The 26,772-nt window shown below is 44.5% G+C and overlaps 1 protein-coding gene across 1 annotated transcript in view; it reads right to left on the bottom strand.

Moving 5' to 3' along the window:
- Positions 1–1,403: 1,403 nt before the first annotated feature.
- vipas39 (VPS33B interacting protein, apical-basolateral polarity regulator, spe-39 homolog) overlaps positions 1,404–26,772 on the bottom strand; it is a 38,405-nt gene continuing 13,036 nt past the window's right edge. Inside the window, exons 6-20 of the mRNA XM_055640170.1 lie at positions 26,087–26,151; positions 24,942–24,998; positions 21,954–22,046; positions 20,644–20,677; positions 17,788–17,890; positions 16,970–16,997; positions 15,086–15,159; positions 13,721–13,796; positions 12,413–12,547; positions 10,952–10,993; positions 9,153–9,242; positions 6,564–6,650; positions 4,967–5,056; positions 3,134–3,238; positions 1,404–2,116 (exon numbers count right to left, since the gene is read on the bottom strand). Of these exons, the coding sequence (XP_055496145.1) occupies positions 2,096–2,116; positions 3,134–3,238; positions 4,967–5,056; positions 6,564–6,650; positions 9,153–9,242; positions 10,952–10,993; positions 12,413–12,547; positions 13,721–13,796; positions 15,086–15,159; positions 16,970–16,997; positions 17,788–17,890; positions 20,644–20,677; positions 21,954–22,046; positions 24,942–24,998; positions 26,087–26,151 (1,100 nt within the window). The 3' untranslated portion in view covers positions 1,404–2,095. The remainder of the gene's footprint in view (positions 2,117–3,133; positions 3,239–4,966; positions 5,057–6,563; positions 6,651–9,152; positions 9,243–10,951; positions 10,994–12,412; positions 12,548–13,720; positions 13,797–15,085; positions 15,160–16,969; positions 16,998–17,787; positions 17,891–20,643; positions 20,678–21,953; positions 22,047–24,941; positions 24,999–26,086; positions 26,152–26,772) is intronic.

Genomic DNA, 26,772 nt, shown 5'->3' with positions numbered 1-26,772 from the left:
TGCTGCCTGGCCCGCCGACTTACTCCAGCATTTTTTTTAACCTTTTTCTGTGCATAAGCATCTGCAGTTCCTTGTATCTACTTTCTTGAAGAGGCAGGTTTACAGGAGCATTTTAGAGATGGAAAGAGATGTATGGGCAGAGAGGTGCAGTGACAGAGGTCCAGTGTTTGGTACTTTGTCGCTGATTGCGCAGCCATCAATTCTGGCATGTTTGAGAGACTGGAAATGAAAGATGTGCTGAGAAGTGTAATCCCCATTGATGGAACAAAAGGGTGCAGGTTAAAAAGATCTTTTATATGATCTGTGCTGGCTATTTGATGGTTCATTTCAAAGCTAATCCCAGAGTTTCCAAAACTGCATATCTTCTACTGAGTCAGCGTGTGGACATTTTGTTTTAATTCTCCTGGAATGTGAGTTTCGCTGACTAAGGGCAGCATTTATTGCTCACGCCTGATTGGCCTTGAAGTGATTAGTTGCCTTTATGAACCACTGAAGATGTCTCGAGGCTTCCACAGTGCTGCAAGCTAAATAAGTAATCCAACTGGGATAGACATAAAGTGCTGGAGTAACTCAGCGGGTCAGGCAGTATCCCTGGAGAAAAAGGATGGATGACATTTTGGGTCGGAACCCTTCTTCAGGCATCGCCCATCCTTTTTCTCCAGAGATGCTGTCTGACCCACTGAGTTACTCCAGCACTTTATGTCTATCTTCAGTAGAAACCAGGATCTGCAGTTCCTTTCTACACTATCCACCTGGTAAACTGGTTTCCCCATGTGCTGCTGTTGGAAAACTATGGAATATCAGGAGCGTTATCTGCACTGGTGTAGAGAGGACCATCTGTGTGTGGTTTGCGATGGTGCAGGTAGGACAATCAGTGACAGTCTGCACTGGTGCAGGTAGCACCATCCATGTTGGTATGCAATGGTAGCACCATTAGTATGTCATCTGCAATGATGCAGGCAGCACCATCAATGTCGGTCTACAGTGATGCAGGTCACACGATCCATGTATGGTCTGCACTGGTGCAGGCAGCACCATCAGCATGTGGTCTGCAATGGTGCAGGTAAAGTCATTAGTGTTGGTTTACATTGGTGCAGGTAGGACCCTTCAGTGTCTACATATGGAATGGCCAACCCGTGTAGAAGTTGAGCAGTAGGACAGTTTCAGGCTATTTATCTGCACTCATAGAGTTACGTATACAAACCCTTCCCCTGGCTTAAAACCCGCATAACATTTAGGGAATCACTCTATGGAAAATGGGGAGGAAAGAGAAGGGAATGCCAAACCATCCTGCAGCCTATTCTCATTTATATCGTCAGACCCAGAATTGTTCAGCGGTTGTGCCTTGCACAGGTGGAAACTAGTGAGCCATCATGATATTAAATAAACAGCAAACACAGAAGGTTACCAGAGTTTGGCACTTTATTAAAAATGTAGTTCTCTATGAATGACATTTTCCTGGTTACTGTACAAGTATTCTACCTCTCATTTATGCTGGAGTAAAGGTCAGAGATTAGACTTCCTACCTTTGTAGATTCATGAGGGGAGGGGGCACCAGAAGAAGGGAACTGAAGGGTCCACACACACGCAGCAATAATACGCCGTTTCCCCCGACACTATTCTTTGTTCATCCATCAAGGTCAGTTCGGTGAGGTCAGCCAGTAACATCAACTGGCTAAAATCAAACAGTGTTGGTCTGCAATGGTGTTGCAACGGCACAGGTAGCACCAGTGCTGGTCTGCAATTGTGTCAATAGGTGAACACAATGCAATGCTTGATGTCTTGACACTTTTGACTGGGTGACCTGCACCTCCCCCTTGAACCTCTCTGTGCTTCAGCCTCCCTTGCACCCCCCCCACCCTCCCATTAAAAGTCAGAACCTTTGCAATTTGAACCACTTGATACACATGACGGATACATGGAGAGGACACTTAATTTCTAAGCTCCCATAATCATTAATTTTAAATACGTGGGAGAAGAAGTCCAGCGGGTCACTGAATGTAGATGAAGATTTTGCCTTCATATCCTCACTGCCAGGTTTACAACCTTCTGCTTCCTTAGCACAAGAGACGTTCCTTCATTGAATCTTCAGCCATCAATTTTTCCATCTGATTTGCTGTAAAATACAATTTTCAAAATCAGCCGTCTGCAAGATTACTTTCCAGTTGGTTTGTTCTCCCAGTAGCCCAATAAGATGGTCCTTACTCTCAAGTATAAAAGAATCAAGTGTTTTAACAGAGGTAGTCTTCAATTCCCTGGAAGGATTGCAGAAACAAGGAACTGCTGGTTTACACAAAAGGACGCAAAATGATGAAGAAAATCAGTGGGTCAGGCAGCCTCTCTGGAGAACATGGAGAGGTAACATTTCAGGCCGGGGCCCGTCTTCAGAACAAAGGGGCCCGACCTGAAATGTCGCTGAAGAAGGGATCCGACCCGAAACGTCACCATCAGAGAAACAGGCCCTTTGGCCCATCGAGTCTGCACCGACCAGTGATCACCCCATACAGTAGCGCCATCCTGCACACCAAGGACAATTTACAATTTGCAGAAGCCAATTAACCTACAAATCTGTACGCCTTTGGGGTGTGGGAGGAAACGGGATCACCAGGAGAAAACCCATGGTCACAGGGAGAAAGGACAATCTCTGTACAGACAACACCCGTCGTCAGGATCAAACTCAGGTCTCTGGCGCTGTAAGGCAGCAACTCTACTGCTGCGCTATTGTGCCGCCTAATTGTGTCACCTATCCATGTTCTCCAGAGCTACTGCCTGACCAGTTACTCAAGCACTTTGTGTCCTTTTTCTCGAGAAGGACTGTTGATTTAACCCACATCAGTTTGTTATCCTGGCCCTTCTCTAGCCCTGCAATACCTACCAGGCTTTGTCCTGCCCCTCTATTATAGCTTTCTTTCCCCCCTCCCTCCCTACAATCAATCTGACGAAGGTCCTGACCCGAAACATCGCCCATCCATGTTCTCCTGACATGCTGCCTGACCCGTGAGGCTACTTCAGCACTTTGTGCTTTCTTTTGTAAATGTGCAGTTCCTTGTTTCTACCTCTCAGTTTGTTGTCACATCAGCTGTAACATTTCAGCCTTGTACCATCTATGGTTTAAAATCCATTCTTCACTCACAGAATTGCTCAGGATGTAGTCTATCTTCCTCTGTTCTTGTGAGCTTTTGTCCACTTTGCTCCTGTACTGAATCAACTGCTGGCGATCTTTAAGATCCCTGTAGGTCTGAGTTGAGAAAAGGAAAATTAAAACAATTTTGTAAACCAACGATTTAAATTTAAACATCTTAGACTGTGAAACTAAATGAATGCCATTTCGATTTGGATCTGTCCTTTTCATGTGTTTTTTATGGCAGTTCCCTCTACACCAACCATCACTTCCCACCTAAACCATTCACAGTGCCAATGAAGGTGGCTCAGTGAATCTTTGCAGTCTTAACTGCCCAAGGAACTGCAGGTGTTCGTTTACACCGAAGATGGGACACAAAATGCTAGAGTAACTTAGCGGGTCAGGCAGAATCTCTGGACAAAAAGGGGGGGGGGGGGGGGGAGATGGGAAAGGTACAGAACAAATCAGAGCCAACAACTATGACCAAGGAAATAGTTCATTGTTGGCTGTGGAAGAGGTAATAACGAAGGGATGGATAAATACTGCGTATGGATGCAAACGGTGGAACAGGCAGGACGGCTCGGGTGGGGGAGGGGCAGAAAGAGAGGGGGAATGCAGGCATTACTATTTGCACCTCAGTTCCTCAAGGGTAAAAATAAATATGAAGATAAACCATCATGCTGCATTTGTTCAATAATACCTCTTTAGCGCTGTTAGAATAAACACAACATCAATTGTGTTCAATGTCCAAAAAGCTATTTACAACATCAGAAAGATCAGCCACTTGCCAAGTTGATCCTCGCCAATTCTACCACTGAACACACTTGATGTTATGTTTTTCCAACCGCACTCCAATTTTTAAACTCATGAATCCATCTAACTAATATTTGTCATTCATCTCTTTTACAAAGGAAAGTATAATCACGATGGCGGTGGGGGAAGGACAGTGGAGAGGATCGATGCCAGTGACGGAGCTGTAGGCTCATCTCCCACTCTTTGGGGTTTCCAAGGTCAGCTGAGCTTGGCACCGAGGTGCCCAGAGGATGAGCAGTGGCTGCAAGAGGCAAGGGGATAGCATGTTCATCGGCCAAGGTATGCGTGGAGTGGGCCACTGGAGGACCTACAGCACCATGGGATCATGTGGATCGGGCGCCGCTGAAGGCCCACAGTATTCGAACAAGCGTATGTATTCGGACGAGACAGTGGTATGGATCGACAGAGCAATGATGGAGGAAGTCAACAATATCGGCAGGCTAGGCCAGCCTCCGCAATACTGACCCAGTTCTGCCGCCAGGACAATGGGCCTTTAAGGCCAGGGTAAGGATCTATTCAAAGAACTTGGCACGGTAGCGCAGCGGCAGAGTTGCTGCTGGACAGCCCCAGAGACCCAGGTTCAATCCTGACTATGGGTGCTGTCTGTACAGAGTTTGTACGTTCTCCCCGTGACTGCGTGGGTTTTCCCAGGTGCTGCGGATGCCTCCCACATTTAAAAGACGAACAGGTTTGTAGATTAATTGGCTTCAGTAAAAATTGTAAAATGTTCCTAGTGTGTAGGATTAGTGTACGGGGATCGCTGGTCGGCGCAGACTCGATGAGCCAAAGGGCCTGTTTCTGTGCAGTATCTCTAAACTAAACTAAATGTGACGACTCTTTGTGTAGTGCCTTGGAGTTAAGTCAACTATTCTTACACTACAATCATTGTACTTCTGTACTTATTTATGATTATGCTTATGTATTGCATGATTTCACTGAACTGTGCACAAAACAAATAATTTCATTGTACCTAGCCACTTGTGACAATAAAGTACCATTGAGCCGTCGTAGCAATAAATCTATTATACTTACATCAATCACAATGTTATGGCACTTGTACTTTGTTCCAAGGTTTAACTTCAGTTCTGTGTTATCCACCAAAGCTATGTATTCCTGAACAACCTGAAGCGGAATGCAGAAAAATGAAATTAATAAAAATTACCGTAATTTGAAATAGTATATGTGAGATAGAATCGACGCAATAGGTAATAATTTTAACGGAATGACATGATCTGATATGTTGCCTGCAAGGTTAATTAAAACAGACTAAACAGTAATATTTGCAAAATAACTCAATGATTTAAAAAAAAAATTACATCCATAAGGAAAGAACAAGGCATTAATTGAATAGTTTACAAGAGAACGTAGAGCGGTGATGGGCTAAATGGCCCCTTTAACGTATCTGGAGTCATTATTGACTTGATACTTAATTTTTTATCGAGTCCACATCACAAGATTAGAAATGATTCAGCCAGAGCTGAACACACTGGGTTCTCCTTGTGTGTGGTGCTTCTTGTGCGTGGTGGTGGAAAGATTGGTGAACGTTCTTTCATTGACCCCAATACTTAACTACAGCAGCCACATAAAAACCACGCTGACAAGAACAGATCCACGACGGAGGACGTCAACAACATTGCCAGGCTAGGCCAACCTCTGCAATACTGACCCAGTGCAGACGGCAGGACAATGGGCCCTTAAGGTCAGGGTAGGGTTCAATTTAAAGAACGCAACTTGATGGGCACAAAATGGCACAGGAAATAGGGCGGCATGGTAGCGCAGCTGTAGAGTTGCTGTCTTATAGCGCCAGAGATCCGGGTTCAATCCTGACTACGGGTGCTGTCTGTACATAGTTTGTACATTCTTCCTGTAACCGCGTGGGTTTTCTCTGGGAGCTGCAGTTTCCTTCCATATTCCAATGATGAGCAACACAGCTCCCAACATTCTAAAATATTTCCGTTATCGACAGGGCACGAGACGGGAGCGATGGAACACGTTCTGTTTTTCTGAACGAGTGCAATTCCAACAACTTTCAAAAAGCTCAATGCCATCCAGCACAAGGCCCGCTTCACTGCCAAGTCATCAACCGGCCAAAACATTCATCACTTTCCCCAGCAGCGCGGTGGCTGCAGGAACGCACAAGATTCACCGCCGTTATTCGCCTTGGTCACTCCAGTAGCACCTTCCAAACATCTAACCTCTACCACCAAGGAGGACAAGGTCAGTATGCCCATGATAACACCATCAACTGCAGGTTCCCCTCCTTGTCACGCAACATGTTGACTTGGAAATATATTGCTGTTTCTTTGTCGTCACTGGACCTAAATCCTGGGGTCCCCATCTAACAGCATTGTGCGAATACCTTCACCGTAAAGAGTTCAAGAAGGCACTCGCCACTTTTCTCAGGGGTAGGTAGTGAATGCTGCCTTTCTGGATCAATGCAGGTTGAGATTATCAGTCTGCTGGGGTACATTGGAATTATCAGGCAGGTATTGTCACATGGGCACCAAGTGGGAAGAACCAATATTGTCCTCATGACTCTCTGAGATCATGAGACATTTATTCAGGACTGTAGAGGAAAGTGCAGGATATAATGATATTCACTTTGCGACATTGTTAACTGGAGTCTTACCTCAACTGGGGCATTGTTTTTGTGCAAGATATCGACAACTCGATGAAATCCAATTGGCGCTTTCTTCTTGGTGTATCCTAGCCAATTCTGAAACAAAGTACAACATGGTTGTGCATTTTGGGGAGAAAGGTGGTTCTGATGGTGTTGCGGTCGTGAAACAAAGCCTTAAAGCGACTGAAAACATTTGAAATGTCTTCAGCAGCGTCTGTGGAGATTCAAGTTTCAGTTCAGTGATCTTTCATCAGAATGGGAAAAAATGTAAAATGACAAATTAAGTATTAAAATGTACGGAGAGAGGGAATACAAGGAGAGAACAAAAAGAATGTTAGTATTGCGATGAAGTAGGGCTGGCACAGTTGTGCTGCGGTAGAGTTGATGCCTTAAGGGCCTGTCCCACTTTCACGACCTAATTCACGACCTTTTTTACTCGTGGACATTTTTCATCATGCTAGAAAAAACGCCCTGACCTACTTGTACCTACGACTAGCATCACGGCCTGCTACGACCTACCTACGACCTTGTGACGACCATGCTGCGAGTACGAGTCAAGGGCAAACTCGACAGAGGTCGTGAATTATGTCGTGTAAGTGGGACAGGCCCTTTACAGTGCCGGAGACCCATCTGTACAGAGTTTGTACGTTCTTCCTGTGACTGCATGGGTTTCTTCCGGGTGCTCCGGTTTCCTCCCACATTCCAAAGCCGTACATGTTTGTAGGTTAATTGGCTTCTTTAAATTGTCCCTAGTGTGTAGGATAGAACTAGTGAATGTGTGATCGCTGGTCGATGTTGACTCAGTGGGGCGAAGGGCCTGTTTTCACACTGTATCTCTAAACTAAACTAGAGATTGTGACAGATGTGATGAAGATGCAAGGCAAAAACAGATTTAAAAATTATAAACGTGCCGATGTATTTTGCAATCAAAATTCTCCCCTCTTAAGTACTCTTTCCTCGTCACACTCTGTGGATAATTGGCGAGTCACACCTGATGTTTCTTCGCCCGCACTGTGATGATTCTCCATCACCTTAGCACACAATTCTTGATTCTTAGAACTGTAGTATTATTACGAGTTAGTGCTACATCACGTACACTTCCTAATTCATGATTTGAAGAATACCCAGAGGTGGAATGAGCCAAGAAGGATATAATAAACTGAAAATTATCTCACCAGATTTGCAATTTAGTATACTTTAAAAACATTTTTTTTAATTCTAAATGCAGTCCTGCATAAATATACCAGCAGAAAGTCTTTGCACTATATTCTTATAGTCTTTTGCTGAGCAAAGATTATGGAAGTGATAACCATGTAATAATTCAGCTAATGCAATATAAGAGAGACACAATCCATGAACATGAGCTTGTAATCTGAAAAAAAAAACCCTGATAAATGTGGGTTGGATTAAATATTATAATTAATATAAAATCATTGGTTATTGGTTATTTAAACAGATATTGGCTATTTAAACAGATATTGGTTATTTAAACAGAATTAACTGAGGCTTTAATGAAGGTTTAAGAAAGAACTGCAGATGCTGGAAACATCGAAGGTAGACAAAAATGCTGGAGAAACACAGCGGTGAGGCAGCATCTACGGAGAAAAGGAATAGGTGACGTTTCGGGTCGAGACCCTTCTTCAGACTGATGTGGGGGTGGGGGGGCAGGAAGATGAAAGGAAGAGGCGGAGACAGTGGGCTGTGGGAGAGCTGGGAAGGAGGGAGAAAGCAGGGACTACCTGAAATTGGAGAAGTCAATGTTCATACCGCTGGGGTGTAAACTGCCCAAGCGAAATATGAGATGCTGCTCCTCCAATTTGCAGTGGGACTCACTCTGGCCATGGATGAGGCCCAGGAGAAGAAAGGTCGGATTCAGAATGGGAGGGGGAGGGGGAGTTGAAGTGCTGAGCCACCGGGAGATCAGGTTGGTTAATGCAAACCAAGCGAAGGTGTTGGGCGAAATGATCGCCAAGCCTGCGCTTGGTCTCACCGATGTAGAGCAGTTGACACCTAGAGCAGCAGATGTAATAGATGAAATTGGAAGAGGTGCAGGTGAACCTCTGCCTCACCTGGAAAGACTGCTTGGGTTATTGGATGGAGTCGAGGGGGGAGGTAAAGCGACAAGTGTAGCATTTCCTGCGGTTGCAAGGGAAAAATGAACAAGAGGAAATAATTTGCAGCCACATAGAAAAAGCATGAACAGCAGGTCGAGTAGCATCTGATGGGGGTGGGGGGAGGAATTGTGGACAGTTTGGGTTGTCTCCCTGCAGCAGGAAAGAGCAGGGAGTTGGGAATGACTGGATTGTAGTAGAAAGATACTCTCCGAGATCGCCACGTGAAACTTCAACTTGAATTTATTCTTCACTCAATGAGCTGGATTTTATGGACAGCATCAATGAATTCTACCAGCTGCGGTAACTCTGTCAATTCTAGTTAATTTTGATGGAGTAATTTTATACTGTTAAAGTGACTTCTGTGCAGAATATTTTATTAAAAATCATTTAATATGACAATGCTTGTATGCGATGGGCCAAACGGGTTCCGTCTGTGCTGTAACATTTCTGTGATTCTATAATTTATAATTTGTTTGTGCGTTACCTTTGTAGTAAATAGACCATCAACATCTCTCCAAGCCTTCAGTTTGGCACGAGCTGCCAGTGTTGTGAGTAAGTACTGTTTGTCTGAAATCTAAAATAAATTATATTTTGCATTATTATCACATAAAAAAATACAAATGTAAATGAGCTACATAAGTGTATAATTCACCTACACTAAACCACAAACACTTTTCCACCTTAATTTTGAATTGAATTCTGTCTTTACTTTGTGTACTAGTCATGTCTCTACTTTTTATTTCATTCCCCTTACATGTTTTTACTCTACCTGCTAAATTTTTGTAAGGTGTCCTTGAGACTCTTCAAAGGCACCCATAAATAAAATTTATTATTATTATTATTATTATTATTATAAATGGTGCGCACAGAAATGCAAGTCATTATTCTTATTGTCCTTCTCTCATTCCCTGATCTCAACTGCAACCTTTCATTCTTATACATTGATGCATGGCTTCTTCCCAGCTTCCTCGTGTGTGTGTGTGCGCTGGGTATCTGAGGAAAAAATTAATAAAACCTGCTGGAAATACTCAGCAGATCAGGCGGTATCTGTGCAGAGAGAAATAAAATGTTAATTAATGTAAATTAATGTTAATTAATTAAATGTTAATAACTATTTTACGTTGATGACCTTTCCTTACTTGTTTTCTCACTTTTCTACTTATGATGAAAGATTAATGATCCAAAATGTTCACTGCATTTCTCCCTCCACAGGATCCACTGGATATTTTTATTTCAGATTCACAGCATCTGCGTTTTTTTATTTTGATCTTTATCTTTATATATTTACCAGAGTTATTCAGTTTTCAAGCTCTGTAAGGTGTGTACATCAAGACAAAGAGTCCGTGGAATTCTCATGCCTCTGAGTCTGTGGAATTCTCTGCCTCTGGTGGAGGCCGGTTCTCTGGATACTTTCAAGAGAGAGCTAGATAGGGCTCTTAAAGATGGGGGATATGGTGAGAAGGCAGGAATGGGGTACTGATTGGGGATGATCAGCCATGATCACATTGAATGGCGGTGCTGGCTCGAAGGGCCAAATGGCCTACTCCTGCACCTATTGTCTATTGTCGAAAGCAGTCTGTGTGTTTCTAACCTAGTCACAAGATAGAATTTTGGTTTCTGCCCAGATTATCTTTCTATGTGGGAAGAAATAATATGGGTTACGGTAGGATGGGTCTAGCAATAGTCAGCACGATAGATCAACCATAATAAGATGGCGGAATAGACTCAAGGCAGCCGAATGGCCTAATTCTGCTCCTATGACTCTTAGAAGTGATTTGGTGGGTCAAATGGTCTGTTTCCGTGCCAAAGCATTCTATCCTGAGGAAGCTTGATACAGTAGATATATTGGAGGAGGAGGGAGACGGGGAGGGGTGTTGTGGCTTGATGTACACTCTTGGAACTGATAAGCATAAAAGGACAATAACACTATTGCTGACTGGGAGAGTAAAGAGCTCAGCCTTTCGGGAGTGAAGTTAGAATTGAAGAGGGTAGAAGACCCCAACTCGCTCTGAAAATGACAAATTATACTGGATCAATGATTAATGTCAATCTGAGATTTACAAACTTCTGTTAGCCAAGGGTTTTAAGAGAAACAAGGGAAAGGCGAGTGTTAGGTCGTTGATCAGCTGGGATCTAACAATGGCAGGGCGGCTCATGTAGGCAGTGATTTCAAATTGTGATTTATTAATAAGCACTGACTTCAGAGTTCAAAGACTTCCTGGGACCAATTTATTTAACTCACTGATGTTCTCTTGTTCTCGTCAACATCAAGACAGTACTTACTTTGAAGGTTGTTTTCAAATTCGCTGGGCTACTGAATGTTCCCTGCAAATAAATAAAAAGGAAATACTTGTTGGGGTTTCATTTGTAAGTGAGGTTACCTCCCAATGTAAAACAATACATATTCCTCACTTTATCCATCTCACTCACCTTCCTTCTATTCTCTAAACATTACCATGTGACATAATCTGGATTGTGGTCTCATTAACGACAAGTGTAGCATTTAATAAGTAATAATCAGATTCAAGAACAGCTTTTTTCCTACTCTTATCAGACTCCTAAAAGGACCTCCGTTAAGCTAAGGATGTATTTCCGATCTCCCAATCCACCTCAAGTGGCCCTTGCACTTTTTTAATCTGCACTTCCTTGGTAGCTTTATCAATATACTCTGCACAATGCTTATTTTCTCTTTTGCATAACCTATTGTCATCACATGTGGTATAATCTGCCTGGCTAGTAGACAAAACAACGTTTTTAGATTTAGGATCAGGTTTATTATTGTCACGTGTAGCAAAGCACAATGAAAGCTTTATTTTGCATGCATTTTGTGTTTCACTGTAACTTTGTACAAGCAACAATAATAAATGAATGTAAATCAGTGATTTCAGTCTGTGATTTATTAATAAGCACTGACTTCAGAGTTCAAGGACTTCCTGGGACCAATTCATTTAACTCACTGATGTTAACTGAATACGTAAATCATCTAGAATTTTAAACCTTATACATCAGGACCAGCTCCTGTCTTCATTTAATTGTTTATCTGTCACATGTGCATCTTATTGCCTGTAAAATTAGGGAAACACCATTCACAAAATATACTATCCCTGTCACCACCGGGATCTCTGTACGGTTGTCTGTACGTTCCCCCCGCGACCTGCGTGGGTTTGCTCCGAGATCTTCGGTTTCCTCCCACCCTCCAAAGGTATGTGGGTTAATTGGCTTGGTATAATTGTCCCTAGTGTACGTAAGGGTAGTGTTAGTGTGCGGGGCACACGTCCACTGTCTCAAATCACGGGGACCTTTTGGGTCCTCCACATGACCAGGAACAAAAGAGGCTGCAGAAAGTGGTGGAGGTCAGGATCAAACCCAGGTCTCTGGCACTGCGAGGCAGCAGCACTACCGCTGCGCCACCGTTCCACCCCCATGCGCTCCGAACTAATGCATGTGTGGTCATCTGCACATCTTCTGCAATCAGTTATCAGTTAAGTTTATTGCCACGTGCACTGAGGTGCTGCGAAGAGCTATTGTTGCTCACTATCCAGTCAGCAGAAAGACAATACATGATTACATTCGGGCCATTTACAGTGTATAGATATCATAGTTAAAATAAGAAATGTTGCTGCGGGAATAGAGATGTAAGAATGTGGAGCGATTGTAATATGTGATTGTAGATCTGCTTCTGCGGCTAGTAAGCAAATAGTCGCCTGGATTGGGCGCCATCTTGGCCCAGAACGAATCACTCACCTCCGATTCTCCATAATGATAGAAGCAGGAGTAGTAAAGTGTGGTCACAAGAGGCATGTGCAGGATGGAGGCCTTCCTGGGGTGTTTTCTGAACACTTCCATCTGTCCAGATGCCTCAACCCGTTTATCGTTCTCCTGTAAACCCCAAAACAACATTGATCAGCTCTGATCCCCAAACCAGTTAACATCCTTTTCACTAATACTGCCCTGCATTGGTTACCATTAAAACCTTAGCAGCACTAAACGTTATTCCCTGGATCCTGTATCTGTACACTGTGGGTGGTTTGATTGTAATCATGTATAGTCTGACTGGATATCACGCAACCAAAAAGTTTGTTACTGTACCTCGCTACATGTAACAATAAACTAAACTGAGCTATATTTGCTCCCTGACAGTTACGTGCTCAGTTAAAGGAACCATATATGTAATTGCAATGGGATGTTTGAAACAAGGGTCTGCAGATGCCGGTTTACATAGAAGACCCAGAGTGCTGGAGCAACTCAGTGAGTCAGGCAGCATCTCAGGATAACATGGATAGGTGTCATTTCGGGTCAGGACCCTTCTTCAGGCTGATGTTAATTTGAAGGACACGAAAATATGCGCTAAAGAAATACAGCGGAGGCAGAAATTACTGAGTGTGATACTATTAACACAAAAGTGCTGACTGCCTTCTTTTGAATTTGATCAAAAGCACCTATTCAATGTGGCAATCATGCTGGAAAGTAAAGAAGGTACGAGAGAAACTATGGTAGTGATGGGGAGACGACCACGGCTAAGTGCGGGGAGAGAACCTAGGTGGGTTCTGAGGTGAGATCAATGATAATCAGTAGACAGAACGTTCAATAGACAATAGGTGAAGGAGTAGGCCATTCGGCCCTTCGAGCCAGCACCGCCATTTAATGTGATCATGGCTGATCATCCCCAATCAGTATCCCGTTCCTGCCTTCTCCCCATATCCCCGACTCCGCTATTTTTAAGAGCCCTATCTAGCTCTCTCTTGAAAGCATCCAGAGAACCTGCCTCCACTGCCCTCTGAGGCAGAGAATTCCACAGACTCACAACTCTCTGTGAGAAAAAGTGTTTCCTCGTCTCCGTTCTTATTCTTAAAACTGTGGCCCCTGGTTCTGGACTCCCCAAACATCGGGAACATGTTTCTTGCCTCTAGCATGTCCAAACCCTTAACAATCTTATATGTTTCAATGAGATCCCCTCTTATCCTTCTAAACTCCAGAGTGTACAAGCCCAGCCGCTCCATTCTCTCAGCACATGACAGTCCCGCCATCCCGGGAATTAACCTTGCTCCTTACTTCAATAATAATCTGTCTGTCGAGCAGTGAATAGTGGTCTTCGACAAACCCAGAATCATCAGAAGCAAATGGGAGCCTAAAAACAAAAACACAGAGACGTGGTGAACTTGGGATGCCCTCTTAAGCAATTCAATAATCACCAACACCTGCAGGCTTAAAGCAAAGCACCACTCTTCCATGGACTTTAGACTTGAGATACAGCGACGAAACAGGCCCTTCTGCCCACCGAGTGCGCGCCGACCAGCGATCATCCCGTACACTGGCACTATGCTACACACTAGGAACAATTTACAATTTTACCGAAGCCGATTAACTTACAAACCTGTATGTCTGTGGAGTGTGGGGTTAGCATAGATAGGCATGAAGGTCGGCATGGGGCAGTGGGCTGTACAACTCCACGATCCTATGACCGTGAACAATGACGGGGTTGCGTTTGGACGTTATTACAGTGCGGTTCTTTAACATTCACTGCCTCAATTAACTAAAGCAATAGGAACTAGGGTGAGCAATTGGATGCTGTGTATCCACAGAACAGTACAGCACATGAACGGGCCCTTCAGCCCACATTGTTCATGCAGAACACGATGCCAAGTTAAACTGATCTCATCTGCCGGTACATAATCCACATTCCCTGCACTTCTATGTGCCTATCCAAAAGACTCTTGAACACATTTATCATATCTGCCTCTCTAATCACTATTATTGTTTGTTTGTTGTTTATGTGTACATATGCGTGTGTGCGTGTGTGCGTATACAAACACTGAACTTTTTTTTCCTAATTTATTATATTGTTTACATTTTACTGGGTTTACTTATTTTGTTGTGCTGCTGCAAGTAAGAATTTCATTGTTCTATCTGGGACATATGACAATAAAACACTCTCGACTTGCTTTCCAGCCCCCCATCGCACTCTGTGAAAAATACTTGTCCCGCACATCTCCACTACACTTTCCCCCTCTCACCTTATAGCTCCGCCCTCTAGTGTTGGACATTTACACCCTGGGGAAAAGGTTCTGACTGTCTACCCTATCTATGCCTCTCATCGTTTTATTCCCTTCAATCAAGTCTCCCCTCAACCTCCCACATTCCAGAGAAAACAATCCAAGTCTATCCAGTAGCCGAGCAGCATCCCGGTAAATCTCCTCCTCTGCACCCTCTCCAAATCTTCATTGTAATGGGACGACCAGAACTGCATGGAATATTCCAAATACGGCCTAAGCAAAGTCCTATTAATGCCCCCATGACCGAGGAAGGAAAGGAGAGAAAATTGAAACACAGAACTTTTGTGTGGAAGTATTCAAAATAATCAACCCAGTTATTTCCCTTCCACTCAGCTGTTGGTGTGTATTTCTACAGAATACTTACCCGATACAGCTTTTTAAATATTCCGTTTTCTTAATGTGGTTTTTGATACTCAAATGTTCCTTGTACTGTAAGAGCTGCAATAAGAAATACAAAAATATTCAAATAAACTACCCTGACTGCAATAATATTCATTGAATTTGCGTAATATTTAATGCTTCCTGCAAATTTGTTTCAGATACAACGAGAAAATCCTTAACAGCAATTTCGCACTGGAAGCTCACAAACCAAACCATGGTGTCACAACAAGGCTACAACTCCAATACAAGTAATGTTTTAGTTTGTTAGGCTTAGAGATACAGCAAGGAAGCAGAACCTTTGGCCCACTCAATCCACACCGACCATCTATCATCCATTCTGTGTTATCGCACCCGTACGTCTTTGGGATATGGGAGGAAATCGGTGGCACCTGGAAGAAACGTATGTGGTCACAGGAAGAACGTGCAAACTTCAGAGGTCAGGATCGAACCCGGGTCTCCGGCACTACCAGCTGCACTATTGTGCGCCACTTTCATGAAATTTGAAAATTCGAAACTTGGTCAGACAATCTGTGGAAAGAGAAGAAGTAATGTTTTCCTGCGACCCTTCGTCAGTGAACCAGGATTTACTTTACAATCTGATTTCTTGCTTTGATTATAATATTTACTGATGGGTGCTGGGGACGGGGGTTAAAGTGCTTTCAAGAGAGGGCACTTCGGTTTCGAGAATCAACCATCTTACCTCCGTATCGTATTTCTGTCCGCACTGCGGCCTAACATCGTGGAGTTGGTTTCTGTTTTGTATGTTAAATGTATGCCTTTTGCTGGAGATCGACCAGATCGACCAGGAGTTCCATCGTGGGAACCTGCGTGACTTTAACATCGTGGAGCCCGCAGTCTCTGGTTAGAGCCTGACATCGGGGACTCCAAGCCGCAGGAGTTTCGTCCGCCCCGACGCGGGAGTTTCGATCGCCCCGACGCGGGAGTTTCGATCGCCCCGACGCGGGAGTTTTGATCGCCCCGACGCGGGAGTTTTGATCGCCCCGACGCGGGAGTTTCGATCGCCCCGACGCGGGAGTTTCGATCCCCCCGACGCGGGAGTTTCGATCGCCCCGACGCGGGAGTTTCGATCGCCCCGACGCGGGAGTTTCGATCGCCCCGACCGCGGATGGTTCGACTGCCCCGACCGTGGGAAAATAAACAGGAAGGTGATTGGACCTTATTGCCTTCCATCACAGTGAGGAACGTGGGAAATCCACTGTGGTGGATGTTTATGTTAACTTTTATGTAGTTGTGTGTCTTGTTGCTTTTTTTAGTATGGCTGTATGGTAATTCGAATTTCACTGTACCTTAATTGGTACACGTGACAATAAACTGACCTTGAAACCTTGAGATTTGTAAATTTTCAGCATCCATTACCTGCATTAAGGTTCCCTCCCTGATGCAGTGTACAAGCTCGTCTCCAAACCGAAGACCATGCATCTAAATTATTAGCCCAGTAACAATACCACTAATGATCACTAAGCGCAGCCTGAGGGCACCAAGGATGGCACTGTGGTGAAGCGGTAAGCATTGCTGCCTTACAGCGCCAGAGGCCTGGGTGCGATCCTGACTGCGGGCGCTGTCTGTACGGAGTTTAGACGCTCTCCGTGAGACCTTGTGGGTTTTCTTCGGGTGCTCTGATTTCTCCCACACTCCAAAGACCTGCAGGTTTGTAAGTCAATTGGTTTCTGTAAACTGTTCTTAGCGTGTAGGACTAGGATTAGTGTAAGTGTGATCGTTGGTCAGCGTGGACTCGGTGGGCTGAAGGGCCACCTACTGATTCTTCACACTGCATCTCTAAACTAAACTAAGCCAAGACTTGGATAAGATTTAGCGATGTTCTGCACCCACCCAGTGGAATACTTACTGCAGCCTCTTCTGTTCTTCCCATGGCTCTGCAACGAACAAAACAAAGTATAACGTCACTATACGTGGTAAATTCATAGGATACACATATCCAGAATTAACTTGCAGACACAAGGATTGGCAGATGCTGGTTTACAAACAAAGATAAAGTGCTGACGTAACTCAGTGGTTCAGACAGCATCTCTGGACAACATGGATAGGCGACGCTTCCGGGTCGGGACCCTTCTTTCAGACTAAAACCAAAAAGTTTCACTCATCCAAGATTCATTTATCCATGTTCTCCAGAGATGCTGCCTGACCCGCTGGATTGCTCCAGCACTTTGTGTCTTTTCTGGAATTAATATTCCTTCACCTGCCTTGAAGATATCTTTTATTTGTATTGCCTTCAAGCTATCTTCTATTAACGCCTGTTAAAATCTAATTTGATATCCCTCCCACAGTGGTAAAAAGTGAGTGGAATTTCTGGTCAATTCTATCCTCCTTTTCCTATCATTCAGGTTCACTCAAGAACCCAGCTGCCTTGGGTCAGTTAACTCACCGTACACTGGAATCTAAATGGATCTTAATATGTTCAGCACCTGTTTGCCCGTCTCATCACCTGTGCAGCCTCATTTCCTTCAACTAAAGGCCCAGGACCTGTGACCCGAAACGCACCCATTCCTTCTCTCCAGAGATGCTGCCTGTCCCGCTGAGTTACGCCAGCATTTTGTGTCTATCATTGAACCATTGTGGCTTTAGGCTCCAACTTCTTGTTGATGTATTCAAAATGCAAAATGCCTGCCAACACAAATGATAGAATACACGAATCAGCCATCTTACTTCAGCATCTCCATCAGTAGCTTCTGCTGTCCCGTCTCCTTTAGATAGTGGACAAACTGCTGTAGGGCGACCTGCCTGTATCCCAGCTCTCGAAACAGAACCTCTACAAAACATAATGTGTGGGAAGGAACTGCAGATGCTAGTTTACACCGAAGATGGACACAAAATGGCGGAGTAACTCAGTGGAACAGGCAGCATCTCTGGAGAGAAGGAATGGGTGACGTTTTAGGTCGAGACCTTTCTTCTGAAGAAGTCTGATGCCCTTCAGAATGGTCTCGACCCAAAACGTTACCCATTCCTTCTCTCCAGAGAAGGTGCCTGTCCCACGGAGTTAATCCAGATTCGCAATCAGCATGACAGATTTTCAACACCATGAAGTTCATATCCACAAATCAAGTTGTCATCTTGAAGCCAAGGACTTTAATATCTTAACGCCAAGAGCCATTTTAAAATCACTCTCATTGTATTGTTAAGTAACACTCTCCATGGCAGCCACTTTGCCTTGATATTCAAAATGGTGGCCATTCAGTCCTTCAGACTTTGGAAACATTGCGCGGATAAAGACCCTTCAGCCCATCAAGTCCAAGCCGACCAGCAACCATCCTGTACGCTAACATTATCCTACATACTAGGGACAATTTTACAGAAACCAATTAACCTACAAACCTGTAGGAAGAAACTGCAGATGCTGGTTTAAACGAAAATAGACACAAAATGCTGGAGCAACTCAGCGGGGCAGGCAGCATCTCTGGAGAGAAGGAATGGGTGACGTTTCGGGTAGTGCCCCTTCTTCAGCTAAATAAGGGTCTCGACCTGTAACGTCACCCATTCCTTCTCTCCAGAGATGCTGCCTGTCCTGCTGAGTTACTCCAGCATTTTGTGTCTGTCTTGAACCTACAAACCTGAATGTCTTTGGAATGTGGGAGGAAACCAGATCATCCGGAGAACGTACAAACTTGAGGACAGCACCCGTAGTCAGGATCGAACGCGGGTCCCTGGCGCTCTAAGGCAGCGACTCTACCACTACACCACCGTGCCGCCCCCGTTATAGAGGATGAATGGGAATATTCCAGGCAGACAATACCCTCACCTGCCTTTCCATGCAGACAGTAGCATCACCTCCCTTCTCTGAAACGTTACCTCTGTTTCTCTCAGCAGATGAAAATAAGAACATGAGCAGAGTGGAACCATTCAGATGCTCGGGCTTGCTCCACCGTAGCTATGCATTTACCTGAGGGCCACTTAGTTTTAGTTCTAGAGATACAGCGTGGAACAATTGCTAATGAACGGGGTGATCGCTGGTCGGTGCGAACTCGGTGGGCCGAAGGGCCTGTTTCCGAACTGTATCTCAGTAAAAGTGCCACAACAACCTAGTAAGTACTCTATTGACGGACATCTTCATTGGGGAAAACTATCGCATGGCCTTTGTGACCGTACATCAGTATTTGGTGACGTGTAACAGAAGGGAAATATATCTCTCCTGAGCGACTCCTCTACAAAATGTTGTCTCCACTGGGCTATTACATTTGGAAAGAACACGGACTTCACTGCTTTTTCTGCATGCAACTGTGCCATCGTGTGGGAAAAGTGAGAACATCAAGCTTCACCATCACCGTCCTACATAGGCAAGAAATAGATGTTGACCTCAAACGCTTATTCATGATCAGAGGAAAGGAGAGGCTGGTTGATCAGATGGTTCACAATTTGCATCCCTTCAATCCTTTTGTCTCACACCTTCTGTCTATACATCTCTGGCCCTTGTACACCATCCGCCGATCAAACGTCTCCCCCCCCCCTCATCTGTGTCAACCTATTATTTGCCAGGTTTTGTCCTGCCAATCCTCTCGAGTTTCTCTTCCCTACAAGCAGTCTGAAGAAGGGACCCGACCCGAACCGTCAACTATCCACGTTATCTACAGAAGCTGAATTATCCCAGCATTTTGTATTTATCTTTGTGCTGCCTGACCCGCTAACATAGGAACATAGAAAGTAGGTGCAGGAGTCGACCATTCAGACCAAGCCAGCACCGCCATTCAATATGATGATGGCTGATCATCCAGAATAAGTACCCTGTTCCTGTCTTTTCCCCATATCCCTTGATTCCGTTAGCCTTAAGAGCTAAATCTAACTCTCTCTTGAAAACATACAGTGAATTGGCCTCCACTGCCTTCTGTGGCCGAGAATTCCACAGATTCACAACTCTCTGGGTGAAAAAGATTTTCCTCATCTCAGTGGTAAATGAGATGAGGAAAACCCCTTATTCTTAAACTGTGACCCTCGGTTCTGGACTCCGCCAACAGCTCCCCCGCTGAGTAGCTGAGGCCGGTGCCCCCGTGGGTCGGAGCCCGCCGTTGGCAGAATCGGTAGAGCCCCGCGGCCGAGGTCGGAGCCCGCGCGCTGCGAGTCGATGGAGCCCACGGCTGACCGAGCCTGGGTTGGCGGAGCCCAGCGGCTGGGGCCGGGGTCGGCCCCACAGAGGCGTATGGAGGGGACCCGGCAGTGTTGGTGGAGAGGTCGGTGCGGCGGTCAATGATGGCACCGACTGACAGACGAGGACGGCACTGCCGAGGGAAGGAACAAGGGAGGACCCGGCGTGGGGGGGCCATTGGGAGGCAGGGAGGGGGGGTGGAAAGGAGGGGACCTGCCACGGATACTCTGTAACTTTGTCAACACCCTTTGTGGACGACTATTTGCATACAAAGCAAAGAATTTCACCGTGACTTGTAGCATGTGACAATAAAGTATTCATTCATTCATCATTCATTCGTTACTCCAGCGCTTTGTGTCTTTTTTAGACAGATAAACCTTACTATTTTGCCAGATATTACAAATAGAGATGACACAAGAACAAATTACCTTTGCTTAATGTTTTTTTCAGGTATATCAAAACCTAGGAACAAAAAAAAAAAAAAAGATTTTGACAACATAGACTCTAATATAAGCATTAAACAGATAATTTGCCCTTCTGAATGAGGCAGGCAGTTCAAAGATACATAATCAGAGGTATGGCTTTCAGAAAAGGGAAGTCAGGAGATCACGTGCCCACTTTCATTGGTGGGTCAGCAATGGAGAGATTAGCAGCTTCAATTTCTCCAAGAAGAATACTGCCCTTGCCCCAAAAAGTCTCCAGAGAATTTATCTTTGAGCCTCACAGCAGGGCGTTGTCTTACTATCGGAGCAGATTCCTTGCCTGGGATCGACGCTCCAACCGCGGCCTGCAGACTTTAACATCAAGGAGCTCACAGTCTCGGGTTGAGACCGACGTCGGGAAGCTCCAAAAGCCGCACGACATTGGACTATCCCCGACCCGCGAGCTTAGAATCCCCCCTCCCCCGAGGCAGGACTTTGATCGCCCCGACGGGAGGAAGATCGTCCCGTCAACGGAAGGTTCGAGGCCCCCGACCGCTGGAGGACCAAGAATGGAGAGATTGAACTTTATTTCGCCTTCCATCACCGTGAGGAATGTGGAGGAGTCACTGTGGTGGATGTTCATGTTAAAATGTATTTTGTGTGTTCTGTTGCTTTTTATTGGTACGATGACTCTCTTCAGACTGATTCCTGGGATGTCAGGACTGTCTTATGAAGAAAGACTGGATAGACTTGGTTTATACTCTCTAGAATTTAGGAGATTGAGAGGGGATCTTATAGAAACTTACAAAATTCTTAAGGGGATGGACAGGCTAGATGCAGGAAGATTGCTCCCGATGTTGGGGAAGTCCAGGACAAGGGGTCACAGCTTAAGGATAAGGGGGAAATCCTTTAAAACCAAAATGAGAAGAACTTTTTTCACACAGAGAGTGGTGAATCTCTGGAACTCTCTGCCGCAGAGGGTAGTCGAGGCCAGTTCATTGGCTATATTTAAGAGGGAGTTAGATGTGGCCCTTGTGGCTAAGGGGATCAGAGGGTATGGAGAGAAGGCAGGTACGGGATACTGAGTTGGATGATCAGCCATGATCATATTGAATGGCGGTGCAGGCTCGAAGGGCCGAATGGCCTACTCCTGCACCTCATTTCTATGTTTCTATTTTTCTATATGTTGCAAAACATACATGGCTAATAAAGTACGATTATGGTCTATGATTCACTGCAACTGGACAGATCACGGTTCACATCACACGTTGACGGAGAGCAATAGATTTCAAACGAAGTCTCCAGTGAACACTTACGGCAGTGATGACGTTTCCATCGTGCATTCGCACGGCTTCATCCACAAGGTGCAGTTTGTCTTTCAAAGAGCGAAACCTCTCCAAGGAGTACATCTGAAACCGAGTCGGTACAGGAGTCAGAGAGGACAAGGTGCAGAGGTTCAAAGTGTAGGAAGGACCGGCAGGTGCTGGTCTAAACCAAAGATGGACATAAAATGCTGGAGCAACTCATAGCAATGTTACAAAATTTTGAGATTTTAAAAATCAAGTCTGCAATTTATCCCATCAGATAAAGCATAACAATAAGTTTAATTTGACACCAAATTCACTTTCATATCTCAAGTATTAAAAACGTTATGGCCATTTTCATACTCGGAAATTAGCATCTTGTTCCCTATTGATTTTCAATGGACATTACAAAAAAGCTGTGATCTTGGATAATCAAAGGCCCATTTCTTAAGGAAAGATTAACATTTTTAAATAGCCTAAGTGTCCAAAGATTATTCACAAATAATTCACAATATAACATGATTTTTATATCTAATTTACATTAATTTATAGGCCAAATGGAAGGAATTTAGTGTTCAATTGCTGTAAATAAATGCCCATTTAAATCGGCTTTCTAGTGGGTTCATGTGGAACGCGCTGGTTTAGAATGTTGACAGCGCGCTGGATTAGTGCCCTCAAATGCCGAGAAAAATACTGCGGGATATAAAACGCCCAAAATAAACTATTCGCTATAGATAACTTGATATATAGGGTTATATATATGCCCCATTTAATGTAAAAATAAGGTACATACCTTTAATTGTTTGCTTTATAAAACCCTGGGGCTGCGAGATGTTGCGGAATCAGAGAGTAATTTTAAACTATTAAAACTATATTATCGAGGCCTATAAAACTAATAATACCTTTTGCGACCGGGTCTTGCAGCGATTTTTCGTTAATGATTTACTAGGCTGAACATCTGCGATTAGTACAGCCTAGTAAAAATCGCGTTTTAAACCCGCCCCCTCCAAACAGCGCCAAAATCGCGGGCCTGGCTGAGGGCAGATTCCCAATGGCGATTCAGGTAGGTTTTGTAACATACCTACAACTCAGCGAGACAGGCAGCATCTCCGGACGGAAGGAATGGGTGACGTTTCGGGTCGAGGCTTTTCATCAGATCGAGAGTCACGGGAAAGGGAAACGGGGAATATAGAGGATGACGTTAAAATCTCTCTGCATCATCGTCTATATCTCTAATTTCCCCTTCCCGTGGCTTTCAGTCTGAAGGGTCTCAGCCCAAGACGTCACCCATTCCTCCTCCCCAGAGATGCTGCTTGTCCCACTGAGTTACTCCAGCATTTTGTGTCTATCTGCAGAGATTCAAACGTCTGTCCTGAAAACTACTTTCAGTTTAACATCATATCTGCACCTCCAATCCACAAACACTTTACAACAAGAGCTGAGATGCACATGGCCACTCGTTCACTACAATGGGCCACAGCCAGGGTTGTGCGTATGTGAAGAAGGGTCCCGACCTTACTTTCTCCAGAGATGCTGCCCAATCTGCCAAGTTACTCCAACATTTTGTGTCTTTCTTTGGTATAAACCAGCATCTGCAGTGCCTTTTTATTACATAGTGTTTATATGGAACGCGCTGCCAGAGGAGATAGTGGAGGCAGGTACCATAACAATATTTAAAATAAATTTGGACAGGTACATGGATAGGAAAGGTTTAGAGGGATATGGGTCTAATGTGGGCAGGTGGGACTAGCGAGATGTGGCATCTTGGTCGGTATGGGAAAGTTGGGCTGAAGGGCCTGTTTCCGAGCTGCTATGATCACTGGATCTTGGCCACGGCCAGCGATCCGACATCACTGGATCTCGGCCACTGTTACACTGCAACTGGCCACAGCCAGATGTTTACAACCACTGGGCCTGAACCACTGCAAACTGGCCACAGTCTCTGCTTACATCTGCTGGTTGACCGCCACTGTATGTCGGGCCTGTGGCTCATTAGAAATAGCCAGAGCCAATGGTTTACTGCCACTGGATATTCTCACTGCACCTCATCTCGATCACGACCTCACTGCCATTGGCAACAGCCACTGGATCTCAGCCACTGGCTTACTGCTGTTGGCCAGACACTGGATGTGAACAAAGGGCTCATTCCAAATGATGTCCATGCCGTGCGGCAACTGGGCGTGGACGGTTGCTCACTGGAATTCTCATGGATACAACCTCGCTGCATGAAGTGCACGGCTGATGTATCATTGGTATTGACCACAACCATTGTATCATTGTCATTGGCATGGCTTTCGCCCTCTCCGACTAGTCTCAGCCTTTGGAAATTGGAGCAGAAATTTGATATCCAGCAATCCCAGGAAATCAATTACATGTGAATGACGGGCAAATTGAGGGCTCTGACTCAGATGTGAAGACCTCCCCAACTATCCCCACTTTTAATATCCAAGAAACCTTCTGTGCCAAGAGGCTTACAAAAATAATAATCTCTGGGCTAAAAGAGATGATAGCAAATGCCTGATGCATTGGGAAAGGAAGCAATGGCCTGAGGAAAAGCAAAGGCTCCTCAGAATAAAAGGTGGGTGGGAGATTGCAACCCTGTTTCGACGAATGCAATCAACCTGGCGTGCACAAACAAATAAGCTCAAATAGAACAAGTTGTCTACAACTTTAGGCTGTGCAAGAAGAAGAAAAATAAAAGGGTGCACCTTTAAACAGGAGATGAGCAGGAATTTCAGAGGGTGATGAATCTGTGGAATTATTTGCCACAGAGGGCAGTGGAGGCCAAGTCATTTAGGTTTTATTAAGGTGGAGATTGACAGATTCCTGATTTGTTATGGGGAGAAGGCAGGAGAATGGGGTTGAGAGGAAAAGTTAGACCAGCCATGATTGAATGGCGCAATAGACGCGATGGGCCGAATGCTCCTATAACTTGTAAAAGGAGGGGAGAAAAGTATTTGGCGGGGAAGAGGAATAATATCTGCAATAATTTCACCATACTCGGCCTTTCTGCATCTGTCTAACGGTCTCGTGTGGACTCCAGTCGATCGAAAAGTCCTGTGTAGAGGGAGCAAGAAACACAAGGTGAACCTCCACAACCGGAACCATCACCGTAGTTTGCGCACAGTCAGCACCATTAACATTAAATTACAGCATTCCTTCTGTTTAAGTTGTCAAAACCTTAAAAGGGAAGGAATGTGCTTTGTAATCAAACCATTACGAAGTATTAGGTGAACCACAAAGCATTTAGTAAAACCCATGCAGGTCTCCGATTGGAGGCGTGGGTTCGGATCCCACTTCTGACACCATGTTTTGTAATCGAAACATTACAAAGTATTAGGTGAACCACAACGCATGTATTAAAACCCATGCAGAGAGAACAATATGCACTGTTACACTCATCGCAACTACTTTTAGACTCCCAAACTAAGGGAGGAGCAGGCTGCTATCAGTGGCTGCAGTCCTACTCAAATCCCGGACTGGATTACATGGTGGAATGTGTATCATGCATAATATATGTGGTGATGGCTATATTGACAGAGATTAATATGGGTGATCTACAGAATGTGAAATAAGGAACCAATTGTCTGATATTGTATCGGTAAACACACATCCAAATGTTATTATTTTTTATCATGTCTGAATGGGTTTGCAGTATTTCACGTTACAAGGAAATGAGTCGGAAAATGTTCTAAATGTCCAAACTGGCTAAGTTTGCATTTATAGATCGACTATTAACTTTTTAAAAAAGTGCCCAGTGTGCCTCAGCTGCCACACTGGTAAACAGAAGGAGTACATATGAGGAGCGTTTGAAGATTCTGGACCTGTACTTGCTGGAGTTTAGAAGGATGAGGGGGTAAATCTCATTGAAACCTACCGGGTAATGAAAGGCCGAGATAAGAGTGGATGTGGAGAGGATGTTTCCAGTAGTGGGAGAGTCTAGAACCTGAGGGCACAGCCTCAGCACAAAAGGACATACCTTTTAGAATGGAGATGAGGAAGAATTTCTTTAGCCAGAGGGTGGTGAATCTATGGAATTCATTGCCACAGATTTTCTCAAGTTTTTTTATGTAGGAAGGCCATACGAACAGAAGCAGTTTGTAATGTGTGGAGCGATTCATAATGGACAAATGAAATAAACCCACCTTGTAATCTGTCTTTGATTTACGTAGGTCAGGTGCAAAACTCACAGTGGATGTGCCTGTGACAGCTAAAGACAGAAGTATTGAAGAGAGATCAAAGCTTTATGATAGAGTGAGGCACAATTCTGTTTGTATATCTTATACTTAGAGCAATGCTTATGTAGTTAGCAATATAGTGTGTAAAATAACCCTTCGCCCACCGAGTTCACGCCGACCATTGATCAGCCGTCCACGCTAGTTCAAGTTACCCCACTTTCACAAACACTCGCCACATACTCGGGGCAATTTACTGCAAGCAATTAACCTACAAACCTTTGCCCTCCCCCCCCTCCCCCCCCTTGTCGAGCTATTCCAAGTGTTTGGCTCCAAAGTTCCTAATGAGACACGAGTATGATAGAGTCTTGTTTGTTTATTTCTTACTTAGAGAGATACATATATTATGTATTTTGGAATATAGTGTGGAAATAAGTCTTGGTCTTCTAAATTCTACAAAGGGAATTATGCATCCCAATACAATTCCATACTAAGTGCCCTGTTTTATAAATGAACTCAACAACGATGACAATACAAATGATACAATTTTGTATGGTAACAAAATGTCCTGACGTTCTTTATTGGCAGATATGGTTTTTTTAAAGAAAGCCTAAGTAAAGGAGTTGTGGATGGAATCTAACACAGAGCCGGGACCA

Source organism: Leucoraja erinacea, chromosome 9 (assembly GCF_028641065.1).
Source record: "Leucoraja erinacea ecotype New England chromosome 9, Leri_hhj_1, whole genome shotgun sequence".
NCBI classification, from domain to species: domain Eukaryota; kingdom Metazoa; phylum Chordata; class Chondrichthyes; order Rajiformes; family Rajidae; genus Leucoraja; species Leucoraja erinaceus.
This window is presented reverse-complemented; position numbering and strand designations above follow the sequence as displayed.